Here is a 27,871-nt window from a genome sequence, read left to right as displayed (position 1 = left end):
CCGGGCCTGGACGCGCACGGACGCGTGTCGCCGGGTGGGGGCTCCTGGCAGAGGCACTGCGTGTGGGGCCGCCCTGAGCACAGCCCTGCGCTCAGCGGCCACACGGAGCTGTCCTCTCCGGGAGAAGCAGGTGCCAGCACCTCTCAAGTCACAGAACTAACGCATACTCGTCATGGGAAGGTGAGGCGTCACGGGCAGGCACGGAAAGTAAGACAAAATAATATAAATAACATAGAAGCCCCGAGTCCCAGGCCCGATGGCTGACGTGTGCTGTCCCCTTTCGTCCTCCTGAGCAGAACCCATGGCCGTGGGCACAGACGCGGGTCCCCAGCCCGCACCCGGCCTCACAGCCCACGCTGTCCGCATAGGAACGGGAACGTGTTCCACGCGCACGCAAAGCAGGCGCCGTTGTTACTGGCTACGTGGAATTTCACGTGAAATCACCCACGATCTAAGCCAACTCTCCGTTGTTATTGGGCACTTGACAGTTCCTGTTTTTCTTTGTTTGCTTTGAATGTCTTGTCCGTACCTGGGTTTCCGCACCTTCATCCGGTTAGCTCCTGGGAGCGGATTACAGACGTGGACGCGCCGTGTCTCGTGGTCGCCGCGCGTGGCCCACACCCCCACCTCCCGCAGGGGCAGCCTTCGCACGCGGCCCAGACCGACAGTCTCGTGGGCAGACACGGCCGCTGTCAGAACGTGTGGTTCCCGGCGTCCCCAACCTGTGCCCTACCAGGGCTATTTGTGTTTCCCTTTCTGTGGACATTTCCCCCCCTTTTAACTGGGGGTACGTCTCGCTTTGATTCTCTCGGAACCAGAGCCGGGGCCAAGGACTTGCCCGTAAGCAGTTTATTTGGAAGGTGGTCCCAGGACCTGCTCAGGAAGCCAGGGAGTGACTTGGCCGGAGACGGTGGCCAGTGAGGGCCACCATCAGGTCAAGCACCTGCCTCTGGCCCACGGTCCCAAGGGTGACAGAGCTGAGGGATCAGCCCCCAGCTCCCTCCAGGCACGTCCTTCCTCGGGACATTGGGCCAGCCGCGAGGGCAGGGACCTAAGAGGTGCCAGGCAAGCAGACAGTGGGCGCCTGGGCGGCTGGGGGGCCTGGGGGGGCACGGCCCTGGGCGGCGGGGGCTGGGGGGTCTGGGGGGACGGGGACAAAAGTGAGCAAAGCTCTGGCCCACATTGGCCAACATGTGACCAGGGAGCAGACGGTCCCTGGAGGGGGAGGCGTGAGCCGGGAAGTGGCTGAGAGCCACGGGTGGGGCGTCTATGTTCTACGGGGGCCCGGGAAGAGCAGACAGCTGAAGGACGCGGGCTGTGACCCACGGGGAGGGGACCGCAGGCACTCAGCCCGCGGGAGTGTGGCCGGGCAGGGGTGAGGGCAGAGGGTCTCCTGGGAGGGGAGCCGGGGAGGGGTGCCTCCCGGACAGGGCAGGGAAACCAGGCCTGAGGCAGCGGCCTAGGATGGGTGCAGGTGGAGGGGAGGCTCCGGGTTGGTCTCTGGAGGCGGAGCCGGTGATCAAGGTACCTGCCCGGTGGCCCCCGAGGTCCAGCCGCTGCCAAGGGCAGGCCCGGGGAGCGGCCTCCCCCACAGAGGGGCCCTGGAGCTGACCCTGGATGTCAGGGGTGCGACTGGGCGCGTCGCCTTGTGCTCACCTCGCTGCGCCGCGTGCCTTGAAGCCGTCTCTGGTCCTGCTCCCAACACGGGTGGGGGTGGGGATGACACGTCCTTGGATCTGACCTAATGACCTTTCCAGACGCACCTTGCTACCTTCCCTGCCTGCATCCCTTCCTCACTCACGTGAGGCTTCGGGGTAGGTGAGAAACGCTGCCCCCACCCCCACCCCACCGCCATGGCCCACCCCCCGCCCACCTGCCCTCCGGAGACCCGAGAATTACGCTTGACAATCCCAGCCCCAGCCGCCAACTGCCTGACACGGAGAACCACCTGCATCACCAACAGGCCTCGGGGTGATCCCGGGGGGGGATGAGCACCCCACCCCCACGGGAGCAGGTGCATCCTCAGGCCTCCTGCTACCGCCCCTCCCCTCGCCCCCGCCCCGGTCCTAAGGCTGCCCGTCCACAGTCCCAATGGATACTGCATGGGGGGGGAGATCCCCGTGGGGGCGGCCCCACAGACACCCACGTGCTGACCCCACTGACCGGGGCCTATCCACTTACAGATCCCCGGCCTCTGAGGGGAGGCTCTCCTGGATTTCCAGGCCGGGCCCAAAGCAATCGCTGGGGTCCCCAAGCAGCAGAGAGAGGCCGGGGGCGGACCCAGGGGTGTGAGGTGACCTCGACGGCCGGGCGCGGTGTGGGAACAGCCCCTGGTGTGCTGCCCACGAAAACAGAGCGGTGACCGATGGCGCTGGCAGAGCCCCGGCAGCGGGAGCCAGGCGCGTGGGAGCCGGCGATGGGCCGCTTCCCAGCCGGGCCGCCGGATGCCAGGAGCTGGGGCCCCGGGCCTGTCTGGGAACGTGACGGCGGGTGGGGCTGACGGGCCCCAGCCAGCCAGGCGCAGCGAGCCCGGGGAGGCAGACACGGCCCGGCTCTGCCTTCCCGCCAGCCGCCGACTTTGGGCCGCGGTGCCCACGTGGGACGGCGCAGAGACCCAGGGTCGGGTGCCCAGCCTCCCCGTCCAGACCCAACGTCCAGGGGGGACGGGCCCGGGCCGCTGCCTGGGCTCCGGCCACTTCCTCTCCCGGCCCGTCTGGCAGCAGAGGGTTTGCCGACAGACCCCGCGGGCACCCTGGGCGTCTGGCTCCTCCTCTGCTCACGCTTGTTCCGTGGAAACATGCGCGTGGTCTGTGCGTGGCCCCGGCCTGCAGCCGCTGCGGCGACCACCGCGGACGACCCAGCCAGAGCCCTCAGCCCCGACGGCCCCTCCGGGATGTGCGGCTCCCGGGCGGCCCTTCCCCCCCAGGGGCTGTGCGCAGCGCGCTCCGGGCAGCAAGTGCTTGGTGTCCGTGGCCGCACCCGCGACGTCAGGAAGCGCCCCTCTGTTTCTCGTCGCTGTCCTGTGTCAACGGTGAGGGAGCCCGGCGGGGGCAGGGGGCGGCTGCGGGTCAGCCTACGGCCAGCCTCCCCGGGCACGGCCCCTGGCCTCGGTGTGGGGACGAGCATCTCCTGTCGCAGCTGGAGGGGCTTCTCGGCAAGCACAGGAGCCGAACGGGGGCCGTCGTCGCTGCGGGAAGCCCCCGACACCCTGCCCGCCCGCACCCCGCATGCCCCCCCCGCACGGTCACCAGGTCTGCATCTGCCAGATGCTCCTGTCGCAGACCCACACCCCGTCTAGGTGCGTCTCTGGCATATGAGACAAGCAAAGTGGCGCATGAGAGACACGGAAGGGGACTGTGACTTGGGCCCTGCTAACCCAGGCGTCCAGGTGAGTCACCAGGCCACTGTCCCCCCAAACCCAGGCAGTTTCTTTAGGTGGGGGCCAGGGGCAGCCCCACGGCTAGCAGGCCCTTCCCCAGGTCGTTCTGATGACTCGGCTTGGACCACGGGACCGGCCCTGACCCTGGCCCTGACCCAGGCCCTGACCGGGAGGGTGCCTGGCCCCGCGGCCAAGCTGGAGCCGGGAGCAGGGTCAGCCCTCCCCCGACACCCGGCCACATGAGCGAGGGGGTCCCACGTAGACGTGGGGCAGGTGAAAGCCTGAGGCCACCCCAGGGGTCCATCGTGGTGTCGTTCAGGGTGAAAATCGAGGGACGACCCAGCGTCTGACCCAGAAGGCCGGGGCGCCCGACGGGACGTGCAGCGTCCGCGTAAAATGGTGAGACTCGGAGTGACACGGACATCACATTGCGGAGCGAAGGAAGAGACAGAAATAGCACGGTCCCACACATTGCTGAAATGCCACGCGGTAAAGTAAACAGCAGCGGCCGTGTCATCGGAGTGGCTGGAATGCCAGCGCGCCGTGCCGGCTTCCGTTCGCCGATCTGTGCTTTCTCAAGCTCCTCCAGGAGACGCCCGAGCCCTGGGATGCGGGGGAGGCAACACTACTACGGACGCGTCAGAGGCGCTCCAGCCCCCGCCCAGCGGCTTTGATGGGATCAGGGGGCTTGGGGTGTCCCCCTGCGGAGGCCCAGCTGCAGGGGGGCTGCAGGCCTGGGGGCTTGCCCGCTCACGGGTCCTCCTCCCGGACCTCCAGCCAAGCCCACGGGTCTTCACAAAGGTCCCCACCTCCACAGTGTGAGCCCAGGGCCCCTTCCTGGGCCGCCCTCGGCCTCCCTGAATCACCTGGCCAGGCCATATGTCCCACCTGAACCCTGGGGGGGTCTCCTCCCTGCGTCCAGGTCAGACCACCTGACCCACCTGTTCCCTGGGGGGCCCTCTCCCTACACGCCCTCCCGGCCGCCCCTCAGCTGCTCAGATCGCCAGCAGAGCCCACCCATCCCGACCCCGGCAGGGCCCACAGTGCCTCCACCCAGGGCCCCACGACCCAAGGGGCGGTCACCCCAAAACCTGGCTGGCTGTGGTCCCCGCTCACGTTGCCCCCCCGGAACTCCTCAAGGGCTCCCGGCTGCTCCCGCCTGCCAGCCTTTAGCGGTCCTTTTAGAGAAATAAAAACTCAGCAGCCAAGTATTGATCTCTTGGGAGGTTTGCCCTATTTCCTGATGAATACTTTAAAGCCGACTCACTGCTTACAGTTGAGTTTTGAATTCCTCTCATCAAACACCCATCAAGCAAATGGATAGAAATACTTCATTTGACGGAGCACACGTGCTGTCCCCAGCAACCTGGGGCTGGGTGTGCGCAGGCCCCTCGCCTGCTCCGGGACGGCCTGTGGGCTCGGGGCTTCTCCGCCCGAGGCTGCGTGGGGCTCCCTGGACGCCAGACCTCGCCGCCTCCTCGGGGAGGGAACACCGGCTGCGTCCACGCCGCCCGCCAAAAAGGCAGAGGAAAGGCATGTTTTGGCTGCACCACGTCGGTGCCACGGAGGGCTCGGCAACCAGAGCTGGGGACCCCTTGCAGGGGTTCCAATCTGCTTCCGGCCTCAGGAACCGTAAGTGGACGGAACACACCGTGTGACCCGCACTGAGGTGCACACACAGAGCGCCGCGGCCCCCACCCACGCGAGACCTCGAGTCCGGCCTCTGCACACACGTGGCCTCGCCCGTGGAGCTTCATGGAGGTGGTCACGTGTGCACGCTGCACCCCTGGCTCCCCGGCCGCATCCACAGGGCGCTGACTCGGATCCCTCCTCCAGGCCTGCGAACCGAGGTCGGGGTTACCAGGAAGGGCAGGCCGGGCTGTGACCCCATCTGCCCCGCACCCTCCCCTGCGGGTGCCAGTAATAGAAGACGCTGCAGGCCCGCAGCCAGACCGGTCAGATGGGGCAGTTCGGGGGGCCCCAGGGTGGGGGGGCGCCCAGGACAGCAGGGTGGAGTTCATGGGCAGCAGGGGGGCTCCGTGCTGATTGGGCCCCCAGAGTCCCCGCGGAAGGCCGGGGGAAGCAGCCTGGGTCCCCCGCACATGCCCCCCAGCCCCTGTGCAGCCTCTGGCCACACCCACAACCCTCCACACCTGTGGCCCCTCCTGTCGGGGACATTCTCCCCCCAGGCCCCGAGGGGAGCGAGCCCCTGGCCAGGGCTCTGCTCCCACAGCTCCCGCCAGCCCCGCCCCATGCCCTGCCCCAGTTCTGCTCCCTCCATCCCTACAGCCACGTGTGCCTCGGTTTCCCTACTTATCACCGGGCTCTCCCATTACAACGGGGGTCAGAGGCCCCCCAGAGGAGGCAGGGGCACGGGACCCGGCCACTCAGTGCTGGTGGCAGGAGGGGCGGCCCCAGGAAGCAGGGACAGAGGGGCAGAGTGGGTCTGCACAGGGCAGTCCGGGTCTGGGGGCTCCGGGCCACTGCCGGCCCTGCGTTTGGGGGTCTGGGGGCTCACTCAGGGCTGCCCCTCTGCTACCCGTGTGCACGGCCGGTGGGGATGGCTGTCGGCCTCGCTGCAGCCACAGGGAGGGGGCCCGCCGCCTGGACCCAGGCTGCCCATGGTGGGGGCCCCGGGCCGGGGAGGGGCCTGCTCTGGGGGGCCACGCGGGGGACGCCGTGGAGCCCTGAGCACCGTCGCCTCGTGCACCTGAGGGCGCGACCCTGAAGCTAAGCCGTCCACACAGGTGTCGTCAGGACCAACAGCCGACAGGGCTTCGTGTCCCGCGGGCTGGACATGCGAGGGGCCGCGCCACCCCCCAGAGGCGTTCCATGGCGGCCCTGTCGCTGGGCGTCCCCCTGGATCCCACATCCGCAGGCACCGGCCACCCGTCCGGCCCGCGCCGCCATCTCCCTCCAGCCGCCGTCCCACGAGCCGCGGGCGCAGCTCCCACAGCTGTACAGACACGGGTCCCTTTGGGTCTGGGGTCCCCGGGCCGCTCCCAGCCTTGGTGTCCACGTAGGGAGGCTCGGCCCGCAGAGTGGCCCTGGGCTCACGGTCCAGGTGCTCTTCGGCACCCAGGGTCAGGGTGGGGCTGCGGATGACGTGTCCCTCGGGGGGGATGGGGGCGTGTCCTCCCTCACAAGACGCAGGTGAGGCTGCAGCTGTGCCCGGGACCACCTGTGGGCATCCCGGTGGCCTCTGCCGAGGCCCTGCCCCGCAGCAGTGGGCTTAGGAGGGGCGGGCGGGAGGCACCTGCCTCCGGGGGAGGAGGCGTGGCTTCCAGTCGAAGCCTGGACTGGGAGGGGGAGACGAGTTAGCGGGGTGCCCACAGGCCGCGGGGGGCCGGGTGTCACCTGTGCGGCCTGGCCGGGTCGGGAGCAGCGGAAACCCCACACAGCCCTCGGCACCTGTTCCAATAGTTAAGGTGGTCAACGTGCCGCCTTCCCGGGCGGAGATCTGCCACGCTCTGACCCAGAGAGCCCGTACTTAGATCCGCGTTCAGGAAATGCCCCGCAACCAGAGTCCTTTACACACAGTGGAAGGGGCCCACCGCCCCAATCCAGGATTCATTCGAGAGACTCTGCTCTCCCAGGATGCCCGGGGTCTGGCGGGTGGCACCGTGCTAACCCTCCTGCTGGCTCCTCCCAAGCTTCGGGGACCGAGTGCAGGCAGCTGCCTCCCCAGGACTGGGGTGCCAGGGCCCCGGGCAGGAGGGCGGTCCCGCTGACAGCCGCCCGAGGGGAGGGGCGCGGCCTCGCTGGCTGCGGGCCGCACCGGCTGGGAGCACCCCTCTGCTGGGTGGAGCACAGCGGGACGAGGATCTAGATCCCTCTTTTACTTTCCAGCAAAAAACCCCACATGGCCGACGTCCACTTCCAGCTGAGATGGACTACAGGGCCTGGACTACTTTTCTCGTCAGAAACAATGAAACGCAGACAAAACATCTGAAGTTAAGAGTTTTCCAGGGGTCCGGACGTGAGGTGACGCTGAGCCACGGTGCCCACGGAATGTGGAACAGAGCAGGTGGGCCAGCCGAGTGCTCCGGGACGGAGTTCCCAGGCCGCTCCGCCTGAGCTGAGGGTGTGAGCATCCGGGGAGACCGAGGCAGCCATGGTTTGCAGGGCGAGCACAGGGCTGATGGGCAAACTGAATCTGTAGCTAAAATCCTTCCCACGAAGTCAAGGGTCTGGACGGTTCCGAGGGGGGAATTGTGTGTCACGGGTGAGGAAGAATGGACGTCACTTCCACATAAGCTCTTCCGTAAAATCCAGAAGGAAGGAAGAACTGCCGTTCCGCCAGGCCGGCGTTATCCTGACACAGAATCAGCCACGATATCCCAAGAAAAAGAACACGAAGTTTCTCAGGAACACGGGTGAAACATTCTCTGAAAGTTTATTAAATTGAACCTGACAATATATTTATTTTATTTTTAATTTTCTTCATTTATTTGAGAGAGACAGTAATAGTGATGGAGGTAGCGATGGAGAGTGAGAGTGAGGAGGAGAGGGAGAAGCAGGCTCCCCACTGAGCAGGGAGCCCGATGCGGGGCTCCATCCCAGGACCCCGGGATCACGACCTGAGCTGAAGGCAGATGCTCAACCGACTGGGCCACCCAGGCGCTTCCAACGATAAATTAAAAAAAAGAAAAAGAAAAAGTCATCAGACACCACACCCAAGTGGGGTTTGGCCTGAGAATCCAAGGTGGGTTTATATTCAAAACTCAATCAGTGTAACTCACGCTGGCAAAGTCAAAGGGAAAGAGTAGGGTTGATTATCTCAATACACAACGGACCCCCGACAAAATCCAACACCCACTATGCTAAGAACTGGGCAAACCAAATAGACGGGAACTCCCTCCGCCTGATACAGGGCGTCTCTGGAAACCCACCCACGGCTGACGTTACCCCCAGGGTTGAGACCAAATGCTTTCCCCCTTGGATCAGGAGCAGGGCAGGGAGTCCATGCGACGTCCACAAGAGACCCCAGCACGTGGACAACTGAGTCTTGGCAAAAATGCAAAGTCAGTTCAGCGGAGAAAGGAGTCTTTTTAACAAATGGCACGGGAAGCGGGGTCTAGCCATGGTGGGGGGACGAGCCCTCTCCACACACCCCGAGCTAGCAAACCAGCTCACGAGGGGGCGCGGGGGAAAGAGAGGGTCCGCGTCGTACAGACACACATGAAACCTAGACTTGAAACTCCCACACAGAAACACAGAGGAAAATCTTTGCTGCTTTGGGTCAGGCAAGGATTTCTTACACTCAAAACAAAAAGTAGGATCCACGAGAGAACACATCAATAAAGGGGATTTCATCAAAATTTTAAAAACCTGCTTTTTAGGGCACGTGGGTAGCTCAGCAGTTGAGTGTCTGCCTTTGGCTCAGGTGTGATCCTGGGGTCCTGGGATCAAGTCGCACATCGGGCTCCCCTGCTTCTCCGTCTGCCTAGGTCTCTGTCTCTCTGTCTTTCATGAATAAATAAATAAAATATTTAAAAAAATTTTTTTAAATACCTGCTTTTTAAAAGACACTGGGAAAGAATTAGAAGACCAGTAGCCAGAATATATAAAGAGCTCTCAAAACTCAACAATGAGAAATTAACCCATTTGAAAAGACGGGTAAAGGATTTGAACAGATAACTCACCAAGGATGATGTACGGTGAGTAAATGAGAACACAGAGAAAAGCTCAATGTCATTGGTCATTAGGGAGATTAAAACCACAATGAGACACTACTACCCACCAACAGAAGGGCTAGAAAGGAGAGGCCCGCCAACATCAGGTGTCGGTGAGGATGTGGGGCGAGTCATACGCTGCCCGTGGGAGTGGGAAGGGGTACAACCATCTTTAAAGACAACTGGACGGTCTCTCCTACAACTAAACATACCCGTCCCATGACCCAGCACGCGACTCCCCGAGAGAAAGGACAGCACACATCCCACAAGGACTTGTGCATAAATGTCCACAGCAGGTTTTTTTAAAAACAGATTTTATTTATTTATTCATGAGAGACACACAGAGAGAGGCAGAGACCCAGGCAGAGGGAGAAGCAGGCTCCCTGCGGGGAACCCGATGTGGGACTCGATCCCGGGACCCCGGGGTCATGCCCTGAGCTGTAGGCAGACGCTCAACCCTGAGCCCCCCAGGGGCCCCACAGTTTTATTTTTGACAACAGAACCAAGGACAAGCAGATGTCCATCAGCCGGGAGAGGGTAAGCCTCACAGGGATTCTGTTCAGCAGTAAGTGGGGGTGAGACACAGGCCCGCACAGCGACGAGGCCGAGTCTGAGGACGCCGACGCTGGGTGACCGCACGGTCCCGCTTACGTAAGCTGGAGAAAGCCCCACCTAATCTGTGGTGACGGAAAGCAGGTCAGCAGTGGCCTGGGGATCTGGTGGGAGGGTGCAGAGGGCAGGAGCGCGGGCTCCCGGGGGGCAGGGGGAGGCGGGACGGTTTCCCGGGGTGACGGAACCCGGCGGGCCGTGCACTCGGGATGCATGTCGTTGCGGGCGCGTCAACTTTAGGAGGCTGTCTTGAAAATTCCGCATCACGACGTTGAGAACACGGCAGAATGAGGACATTGGAAAAGCCTCTTATCCGTGAAAGCAACGAGGGCGCTGCAGGAATGGTCAGGATCGACTTTCTCGGGCGCCTGGAAATGAGCCAAAGCCTCAACGTGGGGAACGTTTCTTCAGGAAAAACACCTGGACCTCGGTAGGGGCAGTGAGCTCCGTGGCATCATCCGCCCCATCTCCATGGCAACCTGGAAACCAGCAGTGCCTGGAGGGGACGCCTGGGGCCCCACCCCCGACAAGCGTCCTTGTCCCTGGCGGGTGCCCCCCCTCCCCCCGCCAAGGCCCCACTTGCTAAGCCCCTTGGTGCGCCGCGGCCTGGAGCTCACGGCAGGGACAGCCGTGGCCCCGAGGGAGTTCGCTTGGGGATATGGCATCCGAGGGAACTGTCTAACAGGGCAGCCGCCCGAGGCCGTGGCTGGCCTGTGGGGTGAAGAAGAGGCAAAAATAGACCAGGGAACGAGCTTGAGAGCAAGAGCTGAGGAAGGAGCCGTCCCCGGGGCATCGGGAGATCCTACACGGTCCCAGGGCTCCGCACGGCCCGGCACACGCGTGGGGCTGCACCGGGGCCCCTGGAGACTGGGGGGCCCTGCACGAGCATCTGGGGAGCGCAGATCCCCGCTGCCGGGTGGGCTCGCAGGCACAGCCTGGGGCGTGAGCGGCCTCCGAGGTGGCTGAGCGCTGCGCGGAGAGGACGGGCGGCCCGGGACGCGTTCGTGAGATCACCGTGCACACGGCGACAGACCAGACACGGGGCGTGGGGGCAGAACCTGGTGTCTGCAGCTGCCCCACCGCATCGTGTCAACTCTCCAGTCTGAAAACAGCAGCGACGCGCAGAGAACCGAGAGACGACGCCCCGCGCGCCCCAGACGGGACTTCCAATCAGCTGGCGTACATGTGTGCACAGAGCTGGAGGAAACCACGTCTGAAGACCCCAAAGAAGGTATGAGAACGAAGTGTCCGCAAACAGGGAGGATCCGCAGAGAGACAGAGGAAGAGCGGGGGAGATTCTGGAAGACACGGGGCGGCCACGGGCGGCAGGGAGGCCGGGGAGCTGGAGCCAGGGCGGCCCCCCAGGCACACGCTGGAGCCCCACAGACGGGGAAGGAGAGGCAGGCGCAGGCAGGATATTTGAAAATGCGAGGCCCGAAACGTCAGCAGTTGTGGTGACAACCATTCCCGCGCACGTAGTGGAAGCTCCGCCTGGGCGCCCCGCGAGGGAAGCGTGAGGAGCAGACACGGACGGAGGCCTCCCTGGGGGGGGGGGGGGGGATGGAGGAGGCTGGCCTCCCCGGGGGCCCTGAGGCCCACCTCAGAGACCCCCCCGCCCAGGACTCTGCCCCCACGGAGGCCGTCCCCAAAAATGAGCAGTGAAATTAAGACGTGTGAACAAAATAATGAACGAAACAATAAAATGTAAGTAAATGCCTTAGGGTTTATAAAGACATACTCTTAAACTTTGACAAAATGAACAAAATAAACCCGATCTAGCGCGCCCCTCAGGAGCTGGCCTGGCCGGCCCCAGGCGGCGGGGAGGCAGCCCGGGGGGTCACCGGAATCCGCGGGGAGCAGCCTCGAGCCTGGGGAGGTGGCGGCTGCGACAGGCGTTCCACACTGTGCGCGGCTCCGGCCGTGACGGCGGCCCCGTGAGCACGGAGCTGCCTCGTGGGCTGCGGCCCCGCTCCCAGCACGCAGCAGGTGCACAGCTGAGCACGGCCTGGCGGCCCACCGGGGACCACTCACCATGGGGCCGAGGATCAGATAAATGTGCAGCCGTGAGACGGGACGGGGGGCCGCAGACACCCGGCAGGAAGCGAAGCACGCCGGACACAGCCGGTCCCTTCGGGGAACCACTTGGAACAAGGAGACCCAGGGAGCCGGGACTGGGAGCTGCTGGGGGCGGGGCTTCTGTTTGGAGAGAAGGTTCTGGACCTGACGGAGGTGGCGAGGCCCAACAGGGTCCGTGGGCAACGTGGTGCTGAGCCACACTTCAGCGCTGAACGGCAAGATGCGCGAATTCAATCTCAGGCTTGAAATGTCCCTCAGAGGATTTCTGTAAGAGGTGGAAGGACGACAAGAGCACACGGCGGGGCCGGTCCCCGCGGACGGGCCCCTTGCCCCAGGGCACGGGGGGCCCACTGGCCGCACTCCGGGGGCGAGAGGGCAGCGCATCGGGGTCCCCCCGCCCTGTCTGCCACGGCCCCTAGGAGCACCCTAGGGCGTCCTGACCTGGACACCCTGGTGCCCGGGGTGCCCTGACCTCTGGCCACGGCAGCTCGTGGCTTGGGCCAGCTGACTGCCCCTCCCTGCGAGGCCCGCTCTGCCCACACCTGCCACAACGTGAAGGATGTCGTGTTGTGGGCGGGGGGGGGGGGGTGAGCGCATCTTTGCTGGGGATTCTGGAAGCCAGTCTGGGCGGGCAGGGGCGGGGGGCGTGTGCCTGGCATCGCCTGCCCTTGGCGCCCGTGCCCGGTGCCGGCGGAGGCCTGGCTGGGGAGGCTGCGGGGCAGCCCCAGGACCGCCGCCCTCGCTGCGGCCAGCCAGCGGCCTCCAAGCCCCAGCGCCGGCTCACGGACACCCGACAGCAGGACGCTGCAGGAAATCACCTTCCTGGCCCGGAGACAGGAGGCCAGCGGCTCCCGGTGCGCGTGGCCGTCGTGCCCCAAGCAACCGCGGAACGCACGCGGCCAGAGGGACCCACGGGGACTTTGGGGTGTGGAAATAATGGGCAGCCCTGCTGCTCCCTCCCAGGACGCGCCTGGCCAGGCAGGGTCTGTGCGTCTGTCTGTCCAGAGCCCCAGCAGCCTCACAGACGCCCCGGGAAGACAGGAGGCGCCCCCGCCGCGGGGGGAGAATCTGTAACACCTTGCACCATCCCAGCTGAGGAGGCCCAGGCCGCAGGGTCGGGAGCGAGGTCTACACCTGCACCGTGGTCTACACCCCACGGACTCCACCAGCCCGGCTCGGGACACTGCGGGATCCTGACGCCCACCGTCCGACCAGTAAGGAAACTGGGTGAAATCTGACTTTTTAATAGAAAGTAAGCATTTGAGGTTTTCAGAGTGAGTGGGAGGGTAAACAGCATCCTCACTGGTAGGAAGATACAGATACTGGTGGGCACCCGGGGTCCTGGGGGGAACTTCCCAGGGGCAGGGACCCTCCTGCAGGTGCCAGGTGAGCCCCGGAGCCGCCAGGGAGCAGATGGCGAGACGGAGCCCTCGGGTCAGTGCGAAAGGTCTCCAGCCCTCGGACCCTGCATTTCCTGGCGCGGGCAGCTCTGAGCCTCTCCGACCTGGATCCCAGGAGACTTTCCAAACACGGACTGGTTTGGGAATCCTGCCACCCACCCCCTCCGGAGTGTCAGAGCTCGCAGAGCCCATTAAAGGCTCTGGTAAGTCCTGCTGCAAGCCAAGCCTCCACCTTGCCCAACTCTGCGTCTCCCAAACTACTCTGGCCAGAGAAGCCCCTTCCCATGTCATGGCTGATACCTGCCCCCCCAGCTCATACAGCGACCTTGGCAGGGCTGCTGCAGGGGAACCGCACGGGGAGACTGAGGCAGGATCTGGCCCCCGACGGGGGTCCTCTGCAGCCCTCCCTCACACGGGGGCTCGGCCTTGGCCACACACCCTCCTCCCCCCGCAGAGCGAGACAGTCGTGGGACGGCCTGACTGTGGAGCGCGCCACCATGGCACCCGGGCGGACACAGGATGCAGCCAGCCGCGGGGCGGTCCAGGCTGAGGGGCCCTGAGGACACGGCGGCTGTGAGGCCCAGGGGCCGGCAGGGCTCAAGAGCTGGCCCTACAGCGGATGCGGGGCCCTGATGCAGCGGCTGCGGTGTCCGTGTGGATCTGGCCCAGGACAGGCCCCACCGTCGAGGCTCGCCCCATGGCCTGGCCATCTCCGCATCAGAGGCTCGGCCTCCACACAGGTGGGCCCCCAGCAGCCAGAGGGGTGGGCAGCCAGGGCGCCCAAGCCTGAGGGTGCTGACACCCTGTGGTGGGCCGAGCTGAGCCCCCTCCAAGCATATGCTGAAGCCCCCCAGCACCTCACGACGTGGCCGGACATGGGGACGGGGTGATTAAGGGAGGAGGAGGTCCCTAGGGTGGCCCCGATGCAGTCTGACCCATGTCCCTGTGAGATCAGGACACGGGCCCAGGGAGGGGCCCCAGGAGGAGCCAGCCCTGCCCACACCTGGACCTGGATTCCAGCCTCCAGCCCTGGGGGGACGCCCCCCGGGGGATGGTGTTTGTTGTGGGTGCCGCCAGCCTGCCTGAGCCAAGACAGCCCAGGACCCTAACTGGTGAGAGCCAAGACGAGCCAAGGGACCTGATCCCCCTCATAAACGAGAAGAACCCCCTGGGCTGTGTGGGGTTTTGTGGGGACACCGCACGTCAGCAGCCCCCTTGGTCCCTCCAGGAGGAGCGTCGTGGGGACAGTAACCAAACACGTTCTCCGAGACGCCCCCGACTTGGTACAAAACAGCACACAAGCCGCACACCCCGCTCCCAAGGCCCCCCCACCCGGGGCAGGAGGGCACGGCAAGGTCCTTGGGACACTGTGGGTGGTAAGCCGTAGGCTGAGACGCTTCGGGGGTCCATGGTCCAGCCCTCACAGACTAGGGAAACTGAGGCCAGAGAGGGCAGGATGTCCCCGAACGGTCCTTTCAGAGCGGGCCCCCCTCCCGACCACCCTGAGGCCCCCACCCCTGGAGGACAAGCAGCCCACCCGGGCCCTGCCCCGGGGCTCCGGGCCCGTCCCCGGGGGGTGTGGGGGGGCAGGGCGCATGCCAGCTCGAGGGGGCCGGGGGCCGCCCCCCCTGTGCCAGCCTCCAGCGCCTGGCTGGCCCCTGCTCCTCCCTGCTGGCCCAGGGCAGGCCCTGCGTCCTGCGGGCCCGGGGGCGGGGTGAGGCAAGAGGGGGTGCCCGTGGCTGGCTGAGACCAATTCCTGAGGTCCCCAGCCCGGGCAGGAGCTGGGGAGCCGGTGAGTCCCGCGGGAGCCTCCCCACGGCCCGGTGCCACCGCTCAGAGGGGAGGCCTGCCAGGCCCCGGCAGCACGACGGGGTCGGGGGGTCCGTCTGCTCCTCGGCCCGCCGTCCACCATGGGCTTCACCGCTCTCACGGCCCACCCCCTGCTCCCTCTGTCCCTCGGATTCCCGGGCGGGGAGGGCCAGCTCCCCCCACCCCTGCAGCAGCACCCGGTGGGCTCCCCGGCGGCGAGGCTAGCAGGGCACACTCTGGGCAGAAAGGGTGCCTCTCCTGCAGGCGCCCGGCTACACAGCAAGCTCCGCCCCGCGTCACCAGGGGCGCCAGGCTGGGGGGCTCCGGGGAAGGCTTGGCCAAAGGGCACGGAAGCAGCGGACCAGACGCTGGGGGCTGGGAGGCACTGGCCACGGACCCCCGTCCAGACTCCCCAGGAAGCCCAGCCTGCAGCTTGGCCCAGAGGACGGCGGGGAAGAGTGGTCAGGTCTGGATTCTGTCCCTCCCACCAAGCACCTCACAGCTAGTAGAGCCCCCTCCCCGGCTCATCCCTGTGTGTCCCGGTGGTGCGTGCGGCAAGGCTGCTGCCTGATGCCAGACGGGACAGGCGAAGGTCCTGGGGTCCAGGAAGAGCTGGCGCCTCTCCTCGGGTTCCACAGCCCGCTGCCCCTGCCCACCACTGCAGCCTCGGTGCGCGGAGGGTCCCTGGGCACCCCCCGTGGCCCCTGCCCTGTCCGGGCCAGCCTCCAGGCCCCAGACGCAGGGTCGTCTCATGTCCCGGCTCCTCCTTCCTGGGGCCCCAGCCCCCTACTCCCAGGCCTGACCGTGGTGCCCAGACAGCGCCCCGAGCGTGCAGGCTGCCATTCGCACGGCCTTTGCATGTGCAGAGCCGCTCGCCCACGCAGCGCTGCCAGGCTCGCTCCTCCCCCACCCAGCCCCGCACCTGGGTGGCCTCCAGCTGTCCCGGGTGTGGCCACCAGCAGCTTCTTGCTTCCCTTGCCTCCTGGGAGATGGACTATTCCGGTTGCTTCTGGAAAGTGTGTTTGTTATTTGGCTCCTGGAAACACCATCTGATTACAGACTCTGCCCTGGGCTCCCAGGGCCCCCCAGCAGGCAGGAGGGGGAGGCCACTGCAGCTGTCCCCAGGCTGGGACATGAAGAACTCGGGGAACCCCTCTCGGGGCAAACAAACGCGTGCCTTCCCAGCGCCGACCTGCCGCACAATCACACCCCGCAGGGCACCTCCCCTGCCGCAGGTGGGCACCTTGGGCCTAGGAGTTCAAAAACAAAGAGAGCTGGGGATCCCCGGGTGGCTCAGCGGTTAGCGCCGCCTGCAGCCCAGGGCCTGATCCCGGGGTCCCGGGATCGAATCCCACGTCAGGCTCCCTGCCTGGAGCCTGCTTCTCCCTCTGCCTGGGTCTCTGCCTCTCTCCCTGTCTCTCATGAATAAATAAATAAAATCTTTTTCAAAAACAAGAGAGCCCCCTTTCCCACACGTGCGTGCACACAGGCACATATGTGTACACATGGGCACACAGGGGGCACACTGTGTGCACACACACATGTACATGTACATGTATGCACACCGCACACATGCAGGCATGTGCAAGTACGTGTGACACATGCACACATCCCGACAGTGTGATGCAGCATGTTTGGAAAACACATGCATTCCCACATGTGTGCAAGACCGGCATCCATGTGTGTGCACACAGGACACATGCATGTGCGCACACATGTCCATGTTTGAACACACACATGCATACACACACGCACAGACACACACACGCAGGCCCTAGTGCGGCACCGTGGTGCATTCAGACGGACCGCACCGCCTGCACACCTAGTAAATAAGTAACTGAACAAAAATGTAAATCGTTAGTAACGTCTCATCAACGCCACTTGGTGGAACGCGGTCTGCTACACGCGAGACTGCGGAACTCCTTCCTTCACAGAACAGGGCCCAGCGCCAACCCCTCGGCTCCCCGGAGCCCTGAGCCCTCCCCCTACAGCCCGCAGTTCTGGGGACGCAGAGGGGCACCCCCACGCTCAGGCAGACGGGGCTCATGAGGGAGGGACCCGGCTCTCCGCGGGTCACCCCCCACGGGCAGTGCCTCGGGTCTCCCAGACTCCATGTCTTCACACACGAGGTCAACAGACTCTAAGGGTGGGAGACCCCATCCCAGCCCCGGGTCCCCTGGGGCGGTGCCGTGGGTGGAGTCCAGTGCGCGGGCCTCACTGACAGCACGTGACCTGGTGCCTTTTCAGAGGACGCGGCCGGCTCACCCCTTGGGGCTCTCGGGGCTGCAGATTCACTCCCGCGGCACCTGCCACCCTGCCTGCCTGACGATGAGGGTTTTGTAACCCGAATGGTAGCTACTGAGGTAGGCATCTGACACATTCCCTGGGGTAGGACAAGTGTGTAGGACGAGACGGGCGTGGGGGGTGGGGCGTGGGTGGAGGGGAGGACGATGTGGGGCATGGAAGTGTGGGGGTTGGGGGACGGGAGTGTGGGGATGGGGGGTGTAGGGGATGGACAGGTGTCAGGGCGAGCACTGAGGTGCTCGGAGAGCAGGGCTCTGGCTGTCCTCCCAGAATGCCGTGAGAAATGACCCCTTGGGGCCGCCAGAGCCGTGACCCCCTGCACCATCAAGGCAGCCCAGTGCCCTGTGGCTCAGGCTCCTGCTCCTCGTTGGCTCGGGCATTTTTCCACCATGTCCCCACCAGCCTGAGAGCGGAGCACAGAGATCCCGGCTAGGGCTCTAGGGCCGGGGTTGGGGAAGGGAGTGGGGGGAGAGCAGAGGGGACAGGAGAGGAGGGGAAGGGCAGGGGTGGAGGGGTGATGGGGCAGGGGGAGGGATGGGAGAGGGAGGGGAGGGGAGGCCAGGCCTGTGTTCCTGACGCCATCCCGCCATCCGGCAGAGGTGACAGCTACCTCACGTCATGGGGAAGGCATCTGCAGGGCCTGTCGCCACCATCGGGCAGGGTGAGGGGAGCGGGGCAGGCTCAGGCCGGGGCAGATGGGAGCCCCAACAGCCCGGGGGAGCACTTTCCCGACAGCCGCCCACCTCACAAAACTTGTGCCCGATTCCAGGGACGATCACCGACCTGGTCCTGTTTGCCGTCAGCCAGACCAGCCAGTCCTGTCACTTTTGTCCACGTGTTCCTCGCTTCCTTGGCCTTTACCTCATTTTTCTTTCCTAGGTCTGGGATTGAATGTTGAATTCACATATTATTTTAGTTCTTTCTCTCTAACTCTTTTAAGTAGGCCGCACACCCAGCACGGAGCCCAAGGTGGGGCCTGAACTCACGACCTGGGCCGAGATCAAGAGTGGGATGTTCACCCGACGGAGCCACCGTGGCGCCCCTATTACACTGAGGCCCTTAAAGATGGTAAGCTTTCCTCCGAGTGCATTTTTGGCCGCCTTCTAGAAGCTTCCCCGGGCAGGGTCTTCTGCATGCAGCAGTCTGCAGCAGTCACGCGCCGTCACCTCCTCTGGGACTCTAGGGTCAGCTGCAGAGCGTCAGTTCCATTTCCCGATGCCCCACTAGCCAGGAGGGGCTTCCACCGCCCCTATGGGTGAGCTGGGGCCTGGTCCCTGCGGTCTGCACCCCAGGAGCCCAAGCTGCCGGCCAGGCCACCACGTCACAATGCTACACCGTGTGCGGACTCGAAGCATCCCCCAGGGCGGCACATGTCACTCACTCTCGAGGCCAGATCCAGGGCCAGGGGTGCAGGCCCAGCATGCGCTGCGCGGGGGGAAGAGGTCAAGACAGGGTCTCCCCACCACGGCGCCCTTGACATCGGGCACCCTGACGCCCCCGGCAGAGCCAGCACGGCCAGAGTGTGCACACAGGCTTCCTGCCGAGAATCGCTCACCGGGTCCCAGAGCCTCCCCTGGAGGCGGCCGTGGGCACACTGTCCTCTGGGTCCCTCGGGGCTCCCCTCCTGGGGCTGCCCATCGCCCACGATCCTCAGTGTCAACCTCTCCCTCAGGCCCTCCAGTCCACTCTTGAGCGGACACCTTACTTTTGCATCCCTGTTAGGGTCCAGCCTGAGGGAAGCGTGGGGGACGGCAAGGGGCTGGGCTGCGCCCCGTGCGGGGCTGGCCGTGGCTCCTGGTCCTGAGCGCAGGCGGGCCCTGAGGCTCAGAGCTCACTGACTCGGCTGACCCGGCGGGGAGGGACAGCGGTGCCCGGTGTCGGCCCTCTGCGCGCTGGCCGGGAGGTAACAAGGAGACCCCAGCAGGCCTCATGGGTGAGGGAGGAGGCCGGGGCCCTCCGGTTAGGGGCGGTGAGGAAAGGCCCCCGGCAGGACCCCAGAGATGGGGGTAGCCACGGCACAGGACCTTCCGGAATGTTGGGAGCAGGGCATCTGAGGGGCAGGCCCAGCCAGGGTCCTGTTGGGTCCGCTGTGGCCTCTGTAGGACCTCGGGACTCCCCCCCCAAGGAGGAGGTCAGGGTGGGGCTGGGGGCTGCTCTGGGTCACCCCCACCGCCACCCAGCCTGACCTGCATCTGGGCGCTGGGTATGGGCCAGTGGGAGTGGGAGCGGGGAGCAGGGCAGAGCCAGGGCACAGCCGCCTCCCCCCCCACCCCTGCCCCCTCCAGGGCGGGAGCTCCGAGGAGAGCGGTGTGGGTGTGGGCACCCCCAGCTGCTGCCCCGGCCGGGAAACCCCAGCAACAAAACATAACCCAGCCAAGCACGTGACCCCAGGAATGCAAAGCCGGGCGGCAGGAGGAAAGGTAATCACACCACTGGGCCCCCAGCAGGAAAAATAATAACAAAATAACAAAACACATGACTTTCTCTACAGGAGCCAAGAAGGAATTCAGTAAAAGTCATCTCTGCCCAGTACGGGCGCGCCCCAATTAGGAACCTCGCTGTCGCCCCTCGTCTGATAGGAAGGTAGGCACGGAGGAGCAAACGCCCACCGAGAACACGTGCGTGCCCGGAAGCACGTATACTGAGCGTGCACACGTGCAGATGCAGCACGCGAGCACACGCATACGACGCGCGCACGCAAGGGCATGCACATAAGACGCTGTGCACATGCACACGGCGCTCCCGGTCCCACACCTGGGCCCCACGGCAGCTATGTCCTCAAAAGTGGGGCCGGGCCGCCGGGTGGGGCGAGGGTGAGGAGCTCCCGGGGTCCCCGATCCGTGCGTCTACCCCCTCCCGCTCCCCCGCGGGACGTGACCCCGGCCAGGCAGCAGGATCTCCTGGTCCCAGTGCTGCCTCGTGTCCGGATCAGGGCTCTCCACCCCTCGGGGGAAGGTGACCGAGGTGCTGGGGGCACCTGGCCCAGAGCAGGAGCAGCCCGGGTCAGCGCCGCGACCGCCCGGCCCTTGCAGCCGACGTCATGTGCTTGTCAGGACTGTCGTCCGAGCAGGGCCGGCCCCGGGTGCTCTGAGGGCCCCTAGGCCGGGGGCCTTGCAGCTGGGCTGTCCCCAGGCAGCCCCTGAATGGGGTCCTCCCCGGGGGCCATGCCCCCAGTGCCGAGAAGGGCCCCACCGAGCTTGGCGCTGCTGGGAAGGGCAAGGGACGGGGCCAGGTGACAATGACCCAGGGCTGCGGCCCGCCCTCCCCACTCCCCCTTCAGGAGTCCTCGCGTGTCCCAGGCCCTCCCGCTGCACGGGGGCCGGCAAGGCCAGCGTCCCAGGTGTGCCGGAGCCACATAGCAGCCCACCCAGGTCAGGGCCCCCACGACAGCGGGGCCTCCAGGTCCAGGGGCACAGGGGTGGGGGGGGCCTCAAGCCCACAGGACAGACGGCAGACCAGCAACTCAGAGGGGGCTCCCCCCAGCCTCCCCTCCCCGCGGCGTTCCCACGGGAGGATGACCCCCTGTAATGCCTCTGAGCACACCGGGGGGCTGCCAGGCTAGCGGGCAGCTTGACCGGGATGCCAGAGGCCTGCCCCCTGCGCGTGCACCGACAGCCTCGGCACCGTGCGGCCGTGCGCACACACGCGTTTGAGGGGCAGGACCGGACAGTCGGAGGCCCGGCCGTGCGTCCCTCTGGACAACCCCTGCTGGTCACCAGCGCCTGGTCCGCCCGCCCGGGTCCCCAAGGCCACCTTCTCCCCCAGGAGTCACTCTTGGGCCCCGACGGGCCTCGTCCGCACACAAGACACAGGCAGAGGCCGAGTGTGCCGTGGGCCAGACGGTCCCGCTGCCCCAAGTAGGCCTGGGTGCAGCTGGGGTCCCAGGTGCTACCCTCCCGCTGGCCCCCGGCCCCAGCACCCCAGGGCCCATCTGCAAGGCCAGGGGGACCCGCGCAGGGCTGAGCCAGAACACCTCCTCTGGCCACCTTGTCCTGCCTCCGGAGGTCTGCCCTGTGCCCAGCGCCCGAGGCGTCCGACCACCCTGCGGCCACCACCACCCCCGCGGCCCTTCCCCTGCAGGCGGTGTGCCCAGCCGAGCCACCAGGAGCCGCATCCCCGTGGCTGGAGGCCAGAGCGCAGCTCAGCCCCCGGCGGCAGGATCAGCACCTGAGGCCTGGTGACGGGACTTGCTGCGCATGTGATGCTCAGATACGCCAACACCCACCTGGCGCTTCCACGGTGGGGTCGAAGGCTCGGCTGAGGAGCCCAGGCCTTGCCCTACACTACCGAAACGGAGACCGCTATCCACCCTTGGCCGTCCCCCTTTTCCTGCCTGGAACAGTGGCTGGCGCACTAGCAGCTGCTATAGCAACAGGAGGAATAAAGGACTAGCAGCTGCCGGTAGCACCCTGGAGGGGCAGCCCACCTCAACATAATCAGCTGCCACACAGCATAGCCGGAACGAGCAGGTGACCAACGCACCCCTCTCCTCCCGGGTCCCCCACTAGGTGGCATCCCCACCCTGCTCTGCCGTGATGCTGGGTGGGCCCCAAGCCAGGCTCCCCTATGCCCCCCACCCATGCGGGGCCTCCACCACCAGCCCGTGTTTGGGACTTGAGTTCAGCTGGCAGGGGCTGCCGTCTCCCTCCCTCACACTCGCCACGGGCCCCTCCCCTGGAGCCCTCCCCGCGGGGCTAGGCACGGCCCTGGAGCTGCAGGTGGCAGACAGCTGTGCGCTGGCTGTGGCGCGAGGGTCGGCCCAGACCCGCGCAGACAGGCTGGCTGGGAAGGAGAGCACAGGTCCACTAGCGGGGAGGTGCTCACACAGCCGCCCAGAGCCTGGGGCGCTGACCAGGCCACAGTCTCTAATTACACAGTGATGGAATGACAACCGGCTCCCAACCTCGGAGACGGGGTGGGGGGGGGGTGTGTGTGGGGGGTAATCAACCCTGCGCAAGAAGCCCGTGCACCAGAGCAGGGAGCGGGCGCCTGAGCCCCGGGCTGTGGCTTGCCAGGCACTGGCCGGAGCCTGACCTGGGGGCAGGGGTCAAGGGTGGGGTGGCTGGAAGCTCACACTCCTGAGGACCTCAGGCTCAGCAGGCAAAGCACCTGATCATCCAGCTCCGGTCCCAGTCCCGGCCAGGGGAGCACTCCCCCTGCAGAGAAGGTCCTAGGTAGGGGAGCGCTTGCCCCCGCAGAGAAAGTCCCAGCCAGGGGAGCACTTGCCTCCTGCAGAGAAGGTCCCATCCAGGGGAGCACTCCTGCAGAGAAGGTCCTAGGTGGGGGAGCACTTGCCCCCTGCAGAGAAGGTCCCATCCAGGGGAGCACTCCCCCTGCAGAGAAGGTCCTAGGTGGGGGAGCACTTGCCCCCTGCAGAGAAGGTCCCATCCAGGGGAGCACTCCCCCTGCAGAGAAGGTCCTCGGTGGGGGAGCACTTACCCCGCAGAGAAGGTCCCATCCAGGGGAGCACTCCTCCTGCAGAGAAGGTCCTAGGTGGGGGAGCACTTGCCCCCGCAGAGAAGGTCCCGGCCAGGGGAGCACTCCTCCTGCAGAGAAGGTCCTAGGTGGGGGAGCACTTGCCCCCTGCAGAGAAGGTCCCATCCAAGGGAGCACTCCCCCTGCAGAGAAGGTCCTCGGTGGGGGAGCACTTACCCCGCAGAGAAGGTCCCATCCAGGGGAGCACTCCTCCTGCAGAGAAGGTCCTAGGTGGGGGAGCACTTGCCCCCGCAGAGAAGGTCCCGGCCAGGACTGAGCTGGCCCGGCGGCCCCCAGGGCCCCCTCTTCCGCCAGCAGGAACCAGAGCGAGAAGGGACAAGGCTTCAGGCTGGCAGGATGCCCAGCAGCCTCTGTGGCACCAGGAGACATGTGAATTCAAAGATACAAGTACTCACTGATTTTTCTCCCTAGAATCTGAAAAATAACATTTCCCAATCTTAACCAAACCTTAAGAAACACAAACCAACGTCAGGAACACGTCTGTAATTATCGCTGCAACCTATGCTATTCTAACACCTTTAGAAGAAAATGCAGTCTACTGAGTCTGTTTGACTTCAAAATAAGGAGGTTGTCCACACAGGCCAAGGGTCTCAGGCCCAGAAGCAGGGGACTAGCTGGCCTGGGAACGCGACATTAGAGAAAGGCCCGGAAGGCTGGCGTCTTGCTATCTGCAGGAGCCGGCTGGCTCTCCCGGTATCTTGGAAACATGCACTGATAGCAGCCCCCTGGAACCCTGGTCATGGGGTGAGGGCCAAGAACCCACTGGGGCCATGCAGGGGCTGGGCCCCGGCATCTCCACAACGCTGCCAGCCCAAGTGGCTATTGTGGCAGTTATCGCTGCACGAAGAACGTTCCAGCAGTTTGCACGTCGCTTGACTTCCAAGCAACACAGGACCCTGACAGGCACGGCTGCCTGGGCCTGACTCACCGCCCAGCTGGGGCGACCGGCACTGATGCCCTTCTTTGCCCGAGACCGAGAGAGCCTGAGTCCGCGTGCAGGCCGGCACGCAGAGGCTCGGGCTGCATCGGGCTCACGCGTCACCACCCGCCCGGCGCCGACCCGGGCTCCTCTTGAAGCTACGTGCGGACGGGGTACAGCCATCACCCGCCCAATGAGCCAGACACCCAGACAGGAGCCAGCCCGATGGCCGGCCTCAGGGCCCTGTGGCTTGCAGGCGCGTCCAGAACCAGCCACCGTGGTCCTGCGGAGGGGACCCTGAGGGCTGTGTGTTCACACCCGACTCCCCCCTCCTCTCCAGGCACTTCCGAGTCAGCGCCTCAAATAACCCTCTCCCCGCTGCAGTGTGTAGACGCGAGGCTGGGCTCGCCTGGACCCCGGGCCCGGTCACCTGGGCCCCACAGCCCGGTTTCCCGCCTCAGTCATTCACGCAATGCCCTGTCACCTGTTGGCGCGGTTCCGGGGCGGCCGACCCAAGCAGCGCCAAGCCAACCCGGCCCTCAAGCATTTCCGCGTTTGGGGAAAAAAAGCCAGCACGGAGAACGTAAGGGAAGGCTGGAGCGACAGGAGCAGCCGAGCCGGAGAGAAGCGCTGGGTGCTGAGCTCTGGGGAGGGCGGGTGGGGTGAAGAGGCCCCGCCACGAGGGGGCCCCAGGCCACCGCCCGAAGCCCCAGCGCGGCGCTCTGCGGTCCTCGGCTGCCCCACGCCCCAGTGCCCTGGCCCGTGTCAGACCCCGACCCACAAGGCCTCCCAACGCCCAGCGCTTGGCGGTGCAGGGATTTCCCGCCCCACTCGGCAACAGGTAGTCCACTCTGGATGTGCAGATGTGCATCCTCTGTCGGCCCGGGACCGCCCCCCAGGCCTCGCTGATCTCTAAAGCTTCCCGTCTGCCAGGGACCTCAGAGCGGAACTGTACTAGGGGACATAAGTGGAGGTGGGGTCACACTGCAGCAGGGTGGGCCCCGGCCCAGCGACTCATGAGAAGGCAGAGGGAGAGCCAGGGACACCCAGGAGGGACCCCGGAGCCGCTGGCAGACAGCACACTGGAAAGGGAAGGGACACCTCCGTTGGAGGCCGCTGCAGACGGCGTGGCCCTGACTCCCCGAGATAATACGTTTCCGGTGTCCAAAGCCACCCCGTGTGGTAATGGGGTGCCCAACAAACAAGTCCAGTGGCAGCCTCAGGCGAGCCCGGCCTGGCCCAGACATGCGGGGAAAGCACGTGGCTGCATGCTTTGGGGGGTGTCTGTCACGCGGGGAGATCACGGCACAGGACGACGGAGGCACACGTCCGGCAGAGCGGGGCAGCAGACGCCGCAGCCAGAGCTCCAGAAGGGAACAGGGGAGGGCTGTATGGGGAAGGAGGATCTGGGTGGGTCACTGGAGTGCAAAAGGGGGTCTTGAAAATTTCTGGCTGGGTAGATCCCTTGGCCTCCTTGCCAGGAACCCTGAGAGGTAAGCCTGGTGCGGGGCGGGCGCGCCACGGCAGGAGTGCACAGGGTTTAAAATGCACCACCACCGCCCGACTGCTCCGTTCCACCACCTGAACTTACCAAGTTGGCGAGGTCCGCCGCACGCACGCACGCACGCCTTCCCTTCCTGCTGGGCTGCGGGGGACGCACAGGGGCGGCCTTTCCCGCCCCACGAGCCCCGCTCATCTGAGCAGCAGCAGTCATCGGGGCCCCGCACTCTGCTCTGCGGGTGAGGTCCCTGCACGTTCGAGGCTTCTAAGTCATCTCGGGGTGCGTTCTGAGCTCAGTGGTCGGGGCGGCACGTGCGTTACCTCCTCGCGGGGAACCCGCCCACCCTGGGCCGGCCTCTCCCCTTCCCACAGCACACGCTCTCCTGGGCAGCCGAGAGCACAGTGAGGGGAGCACGCCGGCCGTCGTCACATTGGAGCTGCTGGAGGCCCCTCAGGACACCACATACGGCCTCAGTCATCGTCCCCAAACTCAGACATTCAGACAAGCGTGATGGAGAAACGCCACGGCGCCCACACCCCAGTTTCTCCCAGCACTTATTTTATTGCAAAAATCAGTTCGTCACAAATATCATTTTGTAAGCAGCTGATCTCCCGTCTAGAGAACCGGGTTCTGTGCGGAGAACAGGAACAACCCGTCGCTTAGGGGCTGGCGGTCCTGGCTGGAGGGCCGTGCTGCCCTCTGGCCGAGGGGATTCAGGCTCCCACCTGCAGCCTCACGGTCACATCTGTCCCTGTCTGCGTCCCATGCCTGGGAAGTGCCCGCACTGTGTGCTCTTGTGCAGAGAAGGGGCCCAGGATGCCCAAGGGGGGGTGGGGCACGGGCTCAGATTCCGTTCAGCTGCCAGTTCCCAAACGGCCTTGGAGGGCACTGCTCGGGTGTCCGTCAATCGCGAGCACTCCGGCCACGGAGGTGGAGGGCATACCTGGGCCCACGCCGCTGAGCCACAAAGCCGAGTGCCTGGCGCCTGAACGCACAGACGCAGCACCCAAGGCTGGAGCCCACCCCCCACAGCCGCATAGGGGTGCCCAGGCCCCTAGGCCACACACCACCACCACCGACCCTGCAGGATGCGGGCGAGGAGTCCCCACGCAGCACTCCCAGCTCCCACCCCCTGGACAAGCCTCGGCCTGTGGGGCCGGGAGAAGCAGCCCCTTCCACATCCTCAAACTGAGGCTTTCCGTCGGTGTTCCTGCAGTCTGGTCTCCAAAGCCCAGGCTTCTAGCACACAGTCATCTCGCTCGCAGGTCAGCTGTGTGGCCCCAGGTGGGACCAGGCCGGCTCCCAGCCTCGGACTGTGGACAACCGGGGCCCTGCCCACTTGAGTCGGAGGAACAGGCAGGGAACAACACAGGCTTGGAGCCAAAGGGGACCCGGCGAGGGAAGGGCCAGCGCGGCACGGGGCAGGACAGGACAGCACGAGGTGTCCCATTTGAGCCCCTAGGAAGTGGGAGGGCAGCAGGTTCCCACAGAACCCGACACGACGGCATCTCAGGGCTGCGGAGCAGCGGGGGTCCTCACAGCCCCCTGGGTGCCGGGTGCTGGATGCTGTGGGGGCCCGGGGACCGCGGGCAGCCATCCTGGCTGGCCAGCCTGGAGAAGCCTCAGAGCAGTCTGGAAGCGCAGGGGCCTGCGGGGGGCACAGAGAACTGCCCCCACCCTGATGCCTGAGATCACACCTTTATTCATTGCACCAGATTCGGTGCAAGGCCGGCGAGGGGCGATCTTGGGGCTCACGGCACGCTTCCCGGCGGGGTCACAGCCACTCAGAGCTGGCTGCCACTGTCCAGCTGGATCTGCTGAGCCAGCCGCTGCCCGATGGCCAGCAGGGGGCTGGCCCTGTAGGTCGGATTGGCCAGCAGCTCCCGAAAACGGGCACTTTCTTCCTCGCTGAAAGAAAGGAGATCAGAGCAGGTCAGCAAACCCCACAGCCCTCGTGGGGGTGGGTGGGGATGAGCATCAGCCCCGCCTTGGCCAACCCACCCCTGAGGACCTCAGGGCAGGCAGCCCAGGCCAGGGCTGACCACGGGGATGGGGTGGGATGGGGGGCGGGAGGGTGAGGAAGGTGGCAGGGCGGGAAGAGGGCTCAGGAGCAGCCTTGCTGGCCAGGCCCAGGGGGCTGAGCGAGTGCTCTGGGCAGGAAGAGAGCAGCCGCCCTGGGGCCTCCTCCGATCACACACAGGCTCAGGAGCCACCGTGCCCACCCGTGGGTCTGGGGGGACTGGTACCCCTGCCTCCCCCAGGAGGTGGGCTCTCGGCCCCCGCCCCCTGCCCCACCTTGATGTGGAGCTGCTACTCAGAGAGGAGGCAGCTGATCGACGTGGGGAGGTAGACCCGCAGCCTTACACAGCGGTGCCCTCCGTCCAGCGCTGCCAGAAAAGGGGTGCTGCAGGAATGGAGGGCAGGAGCCCCGCAGCCCATGGGACCGACCCGGCCCTTGTCACCAAGGGTGCCAACAGACACTGCAGCAGCTGCCCCGCATGGGGCCTGGAGGCTTCCTCCTGCGTCCCCCGAGCCCGCAGTGCTGGCTGTCGCCGTCTCCCCCGGGTCTCTAAGCCCAGCCAGCTCCCAGGTGGCGCCGCAGTCAGGCCACCTCTCAGAAGCACTGGGGCCAGCCCCAGGTTTGCAGGAGCCTGGCCAGGCGCCCTGCAGGAGAAGACCTCCACACTGAAACGTCAGGGAGGC

At 65.6% G+C, this 27,871-nt stretch overlaps 1 protein-coding gene and 1 long non-coding RNA gene across 6 annotated transcripts in view; one reads left to right on the top strand and one right to left on the bottom strand.

Annotated features, from left to right (window-relative positions):
- Positions 1 to 11,671: 11,671 nt before the first annotated feature.
- Positions 11,672 to 27,871, bottom strand: part of FAM207A (family with sequence similarity 207 member A) — a 48,066-nt gene continuing 31,866 nt past the window's right edge. For 4 of the 5 annotated variants that reach the window (XM_038581656.1, XM_038581657.1, XM_038581658.1 and 1 more), the window contains one exon: positions 25,710 to 27,076. In XM_038581656.1, coding sequence (XP_038437584.1) covers positions 26,953 to 27,076 — 124 coding nt within the window. In that variant the 3' untranslated portion in view covers positions 25,710 to 26,952. Of the gene's footprint in view, positions 12,005 to 25,709; positions 27,077 to 27,871 lie in introns of those variants that run through there. The other variant, XR_005382469.1, reaches the window with a different exon arrangement.
- Positions 17,166 to 22,156, top strand: LOC119867095. The gene is made up of 4 exons (XR_005382471.1): positions 17,166 to 17,311; positions 18,193 to 18,320; positions 19,744 to 19,835; positions 21,333 to 22,156. It is a non-coding gene; the product is annotated as an uncharacterized LOC119867095 (long non-coding RNA).

The sequence above is a fragment of the Canis lupus genome, chromosome 31 (genome assembly GCF_011100685.1).
Source record: "Canis lupus familiaris isolate Mischka breed German Shepherd chromosome 31, alternate assembly UU_Cfam_GSD_1.0, whole genome shotgun sequence".
NCBI classification, from domain to species: Eukaryota; Metazoa; Chordata; class Mammalia; order Carnivora; family Canidae; genus Canis; species Canis lupus.
The sequence above is the reverse complement of the archived record's forward strand: the minus strand, read 5'-3'. Positions and strand labels throughout refer to the sequence as shown.